General features: G+C 58.7%; 4 protein-coding genes and 1 pseudogene across 4 annotated transcripts in view, besides 7 other annotated features; 4 read left to right on the forward strand and 1 right to left on the reverse strand.

The window, feature by feature from the left end:
* TraAM80_09032 (hypothetical protein) lies at nucleotides 1-506 on the reverse strand (annotated as a pseudogene).
* A 15-nt stretch (nucleotides 507-521) lies between these two features.
* Nucleotides 522-549: a microsatellite.
* A 150-nt stretch (nucleotides 550-699) lies between these two features.
* Nucleotides 700-2,178, forward strand: TraAM80_09033 (uncharacterized protein; the record flags this gene model as incomplete). The annotated part of the gene is made up of 1 exon (XM_029385741.1): nucleotides 700-2,178. The coding sequence occupies one exon, from the start codon at nucleotides 700-702 to the stop codon at nucleotides 2,176-2,178; it is 1,479 nt and encodes a 492-aa protein (XP_029234399.1).
* Nucleotides 2,179-2,393: 215 nt separating this feature from the next.
* Nucleotides 2,394-2,448: a sequence feature (GA-rich).
* Nucleotides 2,449-2,534: 86 nt separating this feature from the next.
* Nucleotides 2,535-2,578: a microsatellite.
* A 133-nt stretch (nucleotides 2,579-2,711) lies between these two features.
* TraAM80_09034 (SLA/LP autoantigen-like protein) lies at nucleotides 2,712-4,469 on the forward strand (the record flags this gene model as incomplete). Its single annotated transcript, XM_029385742.1, has 1 exon — nucleotides 2,712-4,469. The coding sequence occupies one exon, from the start codon at nucleotides 2,712-2,714 to the stop codon at nucleotides 4,467-4,469; it is 1,758 nt and encodes a 585-aa protein (XP_029234400.1).
* Nucleotides 4,470-4,930: 461 nt separating this feature from the next.
* Nucleotides 4,931-4,973: a microsatellite.
* A 78-nt stretch (nucleotides 4,974-5,051) lies between these two features.
* Nucleotides 5,052-5,074: a microsatellite.
* A 76-nt stretch (nucleotides 5,075-5,150) lies between these two features.
* Nucleotides 5,151-8,339, forward strand: TraAM80_09035 (uncharacterized protein; the record flags this gene model as incomplete). Its single annotated transcript, XM_029385743.1, has 1 exon — nucleotides 5,151-8,339. The coding sequence occupies one exon, from the start codon at nucleotides 5,151-5,153 to the stop codon at nucleotides 8,337-8,339; it is 3,189 nt and encodes a 1,062-aa protein (XP_029234401.1).
* Nucleotides 8,340-8,581: 242 nt separating this feature from the next.
* Nucleotides 8,582-8,619: a microsatellite.
* Nucleotides 8,620-8,755: 136 nt separating this feature from the next.
* Nucleotides 8,756-8,794: a microsatellite.
* A 35-nt stretch (nucleotides 8,795-8,829) lies between these two features.
* TraAM80_09036 (calmodulin) overlaps nucleotides 8,830-9,257 on the forward strand; it is a gene marked incomplete at both ends in the record, with an annotated part of 1,419 nt that continues 991 nt past the window's right edge. Inside the window, one exon of the mRNA XM_029385744.1 lies at nucleotides 8,830-9,257. This exon is cut by the window's right edge and continues 991 nt beyond it. Within this exon, the coding sequence (XP_029234402.1) occupies nucleotides 8,830-9,257 (428 nt within the window).

A 9,257-nucleotide genomic window follows, 5' to 3' on the forward strand; every position in this document is an offset into this window, starting at 1 on the left:
CGCGTTCGGCGTCGCGCTGATCATCGGGGAGGAGAAGCGACACGACATTGTGGCGCTGTGGGTGTTCCGCGGCAAGGGCATGCCGGAGGTTGTGGCGGCGGTGGAGGACACGGAGCTGTTCGACTGGGAGGAGGTGACCGACGTCGTGGCGCAGCGGGAGCGCATCACGGACTACCTGTGCTGGGAGGGCCCGACGATCCCGAAGCCCGTGCTGGAGGGGCGCGTGTTCAAGTGAGCGTGCGGGTGCGTGCACGTGTGCGTCTAGGTAGGTGGGATAACACTAACATTAACTGTGAGGGTGTAAGGGAAGGGGACGGAGGCGCGGAGTGGCCATGTGTTTGTTTTGTTTGTTTGTTTTCTGCTGCGCCTGCCTCCTTGTGGTGGTGGTGGTGGGGCGGGGGGTGCGCCGCTCCCATCGCGGAAGGGGGACGGGGAGGTGTCTGCGGTGTGACTTGTTTTTCTTTGCCTCTGCCCCGTTGTATGGGACTCTTGTTAGTTTGGATGGTTGACGAAGTGGCTGCGTTGTGGTATGTTTTGCTTTTGTTTTGTGTGTAGTAGGTTGTCTTCTTAGTTGTGTTCGTGGCGTTGTGGCTGGGTTGTGTATTTACGGAGTATTGGTGGTGTGTCGACGTGAAAGGCGGTGGCTGGCAGCTGGAGTGAGGCCGGGAAGGAGGTGGAGCCGTTGGGACGGAGGCTGCAATGATGCCAGCGTCAACCAAACTGGTGAGGCCTTCTGTGATAGCGACGAAGATGTTGGAGAAAACCGGCGGGTACGTGTTGCCCCACCCCGTGGTGGCTGTGCGTACCGTTAATTTGCCGTGCGGTGGTGTGGTGGTGGCCGCAGGCGGTGGTGTTGTCTCCGTGGGCCTTTTGTCGACGGTCCTGCGGCCGCTGGCGATGCAGGGCGGTGTGACTGTTGATGCCGCCTCTGCGGTGGCTCCCTCCGCGGTGGCGGGGAACCTCGTGCTCACGAGTGGCTTTGTGACCTGCATGACTGTGGTGCCACTGCCGGACGCTGGTGCGGCGCTGGGCGTTGTGGGGACAAGTCATGGATCACTGTGTTTCTTCGTTGTTGAAAGCCGAGTTGGGGGCAACCAGCCCGCGCTTTTCAAAGTTTGTGAGACACCCCTCCGCGCGTACTCGGATGGGCTAATCTCAGTGGAGGACCCGGTGACGGACGTCTGCGTTGGCTTCGACCCTGCGGGGCGCCCGGAGTTTGTTGCGGCGGCTTCCGCGACGTGTGTGGCGTTGGTTGACACGCAGTGCTTTGATGAGCAGCTAAAGGCGAAGGCGACGGAGGCGGTGGCGCAGGCGTTTACTAAACATTACTCTCCGCATGTGGGACGCCCGACAAGCGAACCGTTTTGCGCTTCGTTTGCGGCAGCAGAGGTGGTGCGTTTGCTGGTGCCAGAGCGCTACCACGCGGCCTTCACGATGGATGTGGCGCTTGTTGTCGTGCTGGACAGCGGTGAGGTGCGCTACGTCGCACGCAGTGTGGTGGGGGGCTCGGTGCAGCTGCTGCTGGAGCATCACCTGCAGCGGCAGGCGCGACAGAGCGAGGTGGGGCTCTCCATGTTGGCAGGCGACGACCCGCTGCGTGGGGGGCCACGGGCACTTCCACACGTGCTGTACGCATACACTCTTTCGGCAGTTGTGCACAACGTCTGTGCGGCGGCGGTGGCGCAGGGCTCACGCGCGGTCAGCGACATTGTCGTGAATGATGCTGCGCTTTGCTACGACGCTGCTGCTCATCAAATGCGGCTCATTGTCGCTGGCACAGAGACTCACTCCGTTGAGCGACCGGGCCAACCCTGCACCACGTCGGGGTGGTGGGCGATTGCGTTCAATGCCGTGTGTCCTCGCGATACACTGCAGCAGGCCCGGGCACTGACGGTGTCCAGCTTCGCCGCCCTCAATTCAAGCTCCCTGCCACGCGATCGTTGCGGTTTAGCGGCAGTGCTGGCGCTCTCTGATGGCCAGCTTCTGTTTGCCTGCGGCAACGAGCTGCACGTCTGCACCGCCGCCGGGGAGCTGATGAGCGGTGGTCATGGCTCCCTGCGACATGTGTACACAACCGGATCTGTCGTCAGCAGCATGGCAGCCGCACAATCTCAGAAAAGTGGTAATTCCACCGTCGTGGTTGCATGTGGCGCATCGCTTGCCCTTTTCCACATTTGAGTGCTTGGGTGCGTCTCTCACGCCACGCGAAGATGGTGTCGTTTGTGGCCCTGCGTGGGATGTGTATCTTTAGGATTTCTTCCGATAAACTGCATTTAATAACGAGGAGGGCGAGATGAGAGGGGGCGTGATACGAGGAGTAGAAGCCGTGAGGTGGCGTGTGTGCAGTGCACGTGTGCGGGCCGAAGCCTGCGCGGTATGGGGAGAACATACACAGAGAGAGATAGAGAGAAAAGGAGGAAAGAGGAGGAGAAAGAGAAGGAGAGTGAGGAAATGGCTGTCTGGCCGGTTGAGAGGGATTCGTTGGCGACACGCGCCACCGTTGCTCAAATCACTTTGTCGCTGGCAGCACAAATTTTGTTTTTTTTCTCCTTTGCTTCTTTTTTTTTTTGTTTGTTTGGCTGTAACTGCCTGCACACACCATTGCACCACACCGCCTGGAGGTGAGGTGGAAGGCTCAACGTATACGCAGACTTGAACTTTGGTAGACGCACGACTTACCTGCACTTTCCCGCTTTACGTGGACAACACGAATGAACGAGCGGGCCTTGTCGCTGGCGGAGGGTTTTGTGGCGGCGCGATACATTCGTGCGGGAGGGGAGGCGCTTCGCGCCAATGAGCGTGTGGTGCGTTCCATCCTTGCGCAGCGCCGTTGCCCCGAGCAGGGAATGTCGGACGTTGCCATTGAGTCGCTGCTGCACCAACTCGCACTGATGGATACAAATAACTTTCCTACACACGTCGGTGCCGGGGAGCGGGAGGGCCGCGTCGTTGTGCCGCTCGTTGCGCGGAGGCATTATGGCTTCGCCCACGGAATTGGCCGTTCTGGTGACATCCTGAGCGATCAGCCAAAGGCGGCGGGTTCGAGTTTGATCCATAAGCTGACGAATTGCATGGCGCTGGACCTGCTGCGGCTTGCAGGGGCGCCGTCCATTGAGTCTGCGGTGGTATTCCCCATGGCTACAGGCATGACACTCTCGTTGGTGCTCCGCGCCCTGGCACTGCAGTGGCGGGATGCGAGGCGAAAGGAAAATGCAGAGATGCAGGTGAGTTTTTCTGAGGACGAGCCTCGGTGTGTCATTTGGACCCGCATTGATCAGAAAACAGCACTGAAATGCATCGAGGCAGCGGGGTTCGTGCCGGAGGTTGTGGAGCTTCGGCATGCGCCCTTGCAGCGGCACGGCAAGGGGAGCGCGCGTAAGGGCGGGAAATTTGGCCTGCATCCGTACTTTCTCCAGGTTCACTTGGACGACATCTCCGCCGCGATTGGACGTGTTGGCGGTCCCGAGCGTGTGCTTTGTGTGCTGTCGACCACCAGCTGCTTTGCTCCACGCCTTCCCGATGACGTTCTTGCCATCGCCCGGTTGTGCAAAGTTTTGAATGTCCCGTACGTGGTTAACAACGCCTATGGCGTCCAAAGCCGCGTCATCATGCAGCGTCTGGACACTGCGATGCAGCTAGGACGTGTGGACGCCATGGTACAGTCGGGGGATAAAAATTTTCTTGTCCCTGTGGGTGGTGCTGTGCTTAGCGGGAAAACATATCTCGTAGAGCGGGCCGCCGCGTTGTACGCCGGGCGTGCGAGTATTTCGCCTGTTATGGACCTTTTCATCACTGCACTGAGCCTTGGCCGCTGCGGCTTTCAGCAACTCTGGGAGAGCCGCTACAAGGTGTTTGGGACGCTGCAGCAGCGGTTACGCCGGTTTGCGAAGGTCAGGGGTGAAATACTGCTGGATGACGAAGGTGAGGATTACACCGCCGCGCTACCGCCCTGTCCGGCGTGCGTGAGGCCTCGGAACGACATTAGCCTCGCTGTGAGCATGCATACGGTGGGGGGTGCGGCCAACGCAAAGGCAATAGGGGCGCGTCTGTTTCGCAGCGCCGTAACTGGGCCGCGTGTAATTGTGCCCGACCAGGTGGCAAAACCACTCTGCGGGCTGCCCTTCCGCAACTACGGTATGCACACGGATGAGGTGCCGCCGTGTCCGATGCTTGTCATGGCGTGTGGGATTGGCATGACGCTGGAGGAGGTGCACAAGGTCATGCAACGGCTTGAGACGGTGTGGCCACCGCCACCCGCAGTAGCGGCAGCAGGGGCAAGAACAGAAGGAGAGTGGATACCACCGAAGACAATGATGGCAACCGCAGCAGTACCATTGTTGAAAGGGATGGAAGCCGAGGCGCCGCTTGATGTTGATGTTTATCATGACGTGGATGACGAAGACGAGGAAGAGGACGACGACTATGAAGCAGAAGTGATGGGGAATGATGTAAAAAGCCCATGCCGGTGAAACACGCGCGCGCGTGCATTGCCATCATCACGGCTAAGATTGCTACGATTCCTATTATTGTTGGCACACTCACGTCTTTGTTTGTGGCACACCCGCATTGGGGGGGGGGGGGAATTAATCAGAGGGAAAACAACAGCAACATAAACAACAGTGAAACAGGCCTCGACGGCTTTCGTGGGGCTGTTGGCTAGCAGAAAAAGCGTTTAGAAAGGTGAAGTATGTTTTGTGTATAGTCTGCCTTGCTTTGAGGGAGAGGAAGAGGGGACGTGGGACAGGCCGGTGGGGCGCCGCGGCCTCTACTTCTTCTTTTCATTTCGTTCTTTCCTTCTGTGTGTGTTTGGGCGTGTCTTTATGTTGGTGGCCACGGCTTTATTGAGGCGGTGACAGCTGTCACGTGTGTCTTCCGCCGCGTCCACTATGGGCAAGTGTGGGGCCGCAACCCGCCCATTTTTCATATTTCTCTCTCTCCTCCTCTTCCTCCTTCTCCTTCCTGCTGCTGCTTCTATTCTCGGCGGACGGCCAGAGCATTACCGTGAAGGGGTCGCAGTGCCTGTCTGACGCTTTGTAGGAGTGAGACAACTAACACACACACACACACACACGCAACGCGCCGAAGAAAAGAAGGATAATTGTCGCAACGGCTGCGGGCTGCTGAGAGGAGGGGAATACAGCTGAGAAAAGATGGTGAAGCAACGCATGACGGCGCTTGACGTGCGGGCCTCCGTGGAGGAGATGCGCTCAGAGCTGCTCGGCCTGCGCCTTCTGAACATCTATGACATTTCCTCAAAGATGTTTCTCTTCAAGTTTGGCCACGGCGAGAACAAAAAGACGCTGCTGCTTGAAAGCGGCGTGCGGATGCATCTCACGCAGCTTGTGCGGGAGAAGCCCAAGGTGCCCTTGCAGTTTACGCTGAAACTCCGCAAACACGTGCGGGCCTGGCGCCTTGACTCCGTCACGCAGCTGCAGCACGATCGAACGGTGGACTTTCGCTTCGGGGTGGGCGAGGGCGCCTCCTACCACATCATTGTTGAACTCTTTTCGAAGGGAAACGTGGTGCTGACCGACCACGAGTACCGCATCCTGCTCCTCCTCCGCACACACAGAGACGACGACATCAAGATGTTCGTGCGGGAGTTGTACCCTGTGACACGACCCTTTGAGGAGCAGCTGCGGGCGGAGTCCACTGCGCCGTCTGCAGAAGAGCAGCGGCGGCATCGCACGGAGGCACTGCGTGAGGAGTGGCACGCTGTCTTTGCCCGACACGCCGACTACGAGACGCTGCGATCGACACTCTCGGCGGTGCATCATTTTGGCCCCGCTCTTGCCGATCACATCTTAAACGTCACCGGCGTCAGGAATGTAAAGAAGGGCGAGCTAACCTCTGACGCGGAGACTATGTTTAAGCAGCTGCTGCCCGGGATGCTTCAGGCATGGGAGATCGCCTTCTCCCCTTTGCCTGGTGGCGGGTATTTAATTGCGTACCAGAAGCAGGCCAAAACAGCAGCAGCAGCGAAAACTGGCGAGGGCAAACCACAGGCAGAGAAGCCGCAGGAAACGACGGTCGATGCAAGCCTGGCTGAGCGACCGCAACAGCTGCAGGCGGTGCACTACGATGACTTCAGCCCCGTGCTTCTTGCCCAGTACGGCGGCGACCGCGTCGCGACGTTGTTTTTAAAAAGCTTCGGCGGTGTTTGCGATGCCTTCTTCCTCTACACCGAGACGGAGAAGATTGAGCAGCACAATGAGAAGAAGACAACCTCCGTGCTATCCAAGCGGAGTAAGTTTGAGCGTGACCACCAGCGCCGCCTAGGCACCCTCGAGGCAGAGGAGCAGGAGAACCAGCGCAAAGGGGAGTACATCATCCACAACGCGGAAAAGATTGACGAGGCGATTGGGCTCATCAACGGCGCCCTTGCCGCAGGAATCCAGTGGGATGCGCTGCGCGGGCTGCTGCGGCGGCGGCACGCAGAAGGGCACCCCGTGGCGTACATGGTGCATGAGCTCTTCCTTGAGCGCAATAGCATGTCGGTGCTGGTGGAGGCCAACGAGCCGGAGGACGAAGACGCGGAGGCCTGCGACGTGACACCATTGGCGATTGAGGTGGACCTCAGCAAGACGGCGTACGCCAACGCGGCCACGTACTTTGCAAAGAAAAAATCCAACCGGGCCAAGTACGAGAAAACCGTCGCCGCCACCGCCAAGGCGTTGGCGGGAGCTGAGAAAAAGGGTGAGCGTGTAGCGGCCAAGCAGAAGACGAAGAAAGCCATTGTGAAGGAGCGTCATCGCTGGTGGTGGGAGAAGTTTGCGTGGTTTCGCACCTCCGCCGGCGACCTCGTGTTGCAGGGGAAAGACACGCAGACGACGGAGATCCTCGTGCGACGGGTCATGCAGCTGGGGGATGTCTTTGTGCACTGTGACGTGGATGGCGCTTTCCCGTGTCTACTTCGGCCGGTTGGCTCCGCCTGGACCACCGCCTTTGTGGAGGACGCAGGCAATTCTTCACCGGCTCCCCAGGCAAAGGTATGTCGAATCCACATGACAAGTCTCGATGAGGCCGGTGCATGGTGCGTGAGCCGCAGCTCTGCGTGGGAAAGTAAATTTACCGTCGCCGCATGGTGGGTGCATGCGTCCCAGATCACTGGGGGGACCGCCAGTGGCTGCTACCTTTATGACGGGGAAAAGCACTACCTGCGTCCGCAGCCGCTTACCTTTGCGTGTGGGCTGCTTTTCCGCGTCACCGCTCGCCGCATTGACCCCACCAACCATGATGAGCTTCCAAACTTCATAGCCGAAGGCGAACGCGGCCCTCAGCACGAGGATATCAGCGGAAATGGTGCCTTTCTTTCGCCTGATAGTGCCACTGCACTCCGCCCGTTGCCGTCTGTTGCGGAGCTGCGTGGGCCTCGCCATCGCCCGAAACAACAACAACAACCACTGCAGCCACAACAGCAGCACCAAACCCACGGCGCAGCTGCAGGGAAATTCACCCAAAAGGGGATGATTATGGGTTCTATAGCGACCAGACCGACACCAACGACGGCAGCCGCGGGAACCGAGCGAGGCGGCGGTACCGCCAAGGTTGTGGCTGCCCCTCCCTCACAGAAGAGCACGCAGCAGCTAACAAAGCACCAACGGAAGAAGCTCAAAAAAATTCAGGAGAAATATAAGGACCAGGACGAGGAGGACCGCCTCCACGGTGCCCTTCTTAATGGCAATCAACTGTCGAAGGTGCAGCTGGAACTGCTGATGCGTCAGCGGGAGGCGGCGGAGCAGCATGAGTCCATGCCGTCGGTGGCAACCGAAACCCACAACAATGACGACAACGGGGAGGATGAATTGGGTGTGGAGGAGGCATCCGAAATCGGCGAGGAAGACAAGGCGGAGGCGAAGAAGCACGGCCATGCATCTGCCTCTGTGTCTGGCAGCAACTCGTCAGGTAAGAAAGAGGAGCAAGCAATCGAAGAGGAAGGGGAGGAAGACGATGAGGAGCGCAGGAAAGGCGAACGACAGTTAGGACCACGCGACGCTGTCGGTTGTGTGGAGGGCTCGTGCGCTGCGAAGGACGAGGAGCTTCGCCATGAGTGGCAATACTTCACCTCACAGCCGCAGCCGACGGATAACATTGAGTACGCCGTGGCAGTTTGTGCCCCTATGAGTTGCGTCATCTCGTACAAATACCGTGCCGAGTTGTCGTGTGGAAATGCCAAGAAGGGTCAAGTGACGACCAGCCTGCAGCGGTACTTTCTGACAATGACCAAAGGCATTGAGAATGCGTCCGAGGTGGGCGCCGTGGAGTCGTTGGACGCGAATGGCGTGATGGAGCAGCTCCGCGGGAATCTGAAGTGTCTCCCCATGAGGGGGGCAAAGTAATGTGGCGTGACCACCGCGTTGGGGACCTTCCTGGTTTCACCTGCATGAGCTTGTGGGTGTTCTCGCTCCTTCTCTCTGATCCTCGTTCGCGCCAGCACCCCAACTCATCCTCAGCTCATGCATGGCCTCTTACTCTGTAGTCGGCTGTTGCTTCAGGGGCGGGGGTGAGAGGCTGTTCTCTGTCGTTACATGCAGGTGTGTGTTTGCATCTGGGGGGTGCCGGCATTGCACTCACCCGCATCTGTTTTATTTTCTTTTTCCTGTTGTTGTTGTTGTTTTGCCGCTCATTTGCTCTCATGCTACGCATTGCTGTTGCCGCTGCCGCTGCCTGTTTCCTCGCACCTCACTACCCTCTCCACGCCGCCTGCATCATTTTTTGCCCCCCCCCCCCTCAGTTGGCGAGTGATAATTTCTCTACAGCAACACAAACCACAACGCAACCAACACAACAACAAGAAAGGAATTACTTCCACCAAGACCCGTGATTCAGATGGCCGACCAACTCTCCAACGAGCAGATCTCGGAGTTCAAGGAAGCCTTCTCGCTTTTTGACAAGGACGGCGATGGCACCATCACGACGAAGGAGCTCGGCACGGTGATGCGTTCGCTGGGCCAGAACCCGACGGAGGCGGAGCTGCAGGACATGATCAACGAGGTGGACCAGGACGGCAGCGGCACCATTGACTTCCCTGAGTTCCTTACGCTGATGGCACGCAAGATGCAGGACTCGGACTCGGAGGAGGAGATCAAGGAGGCGTTCCGCGTGTTTGACAAGGACGGCAACGGCTTTATCTCCGCTGCTGAGCTGCGCCACGTCATGACGAACCTCGGCGAGAAGCTGACGGACGAGGAGGTGGACGAGATGATCCGCGAGGCGGACGTGGACGGCGACGGCCAGATCAACTACGAGGAGTTTGT

The sequence above is a fragment of the Trypanosoma rangeli genome (genome assembly GCF_003719475.1).
Source record: "Trypanosoma rangeli strain AM80 chromosome Unknown Tra_15.4_contig_00501, whole genome shotgun sequence".
NCBI classification, from domain to species: domain Eukaryota; phylum Euglenozoa; class Kinetoplastea; order Trypanosomatida; family Trypanosomatidae; genus Trypanosoma; species Trypanosoma rangeli.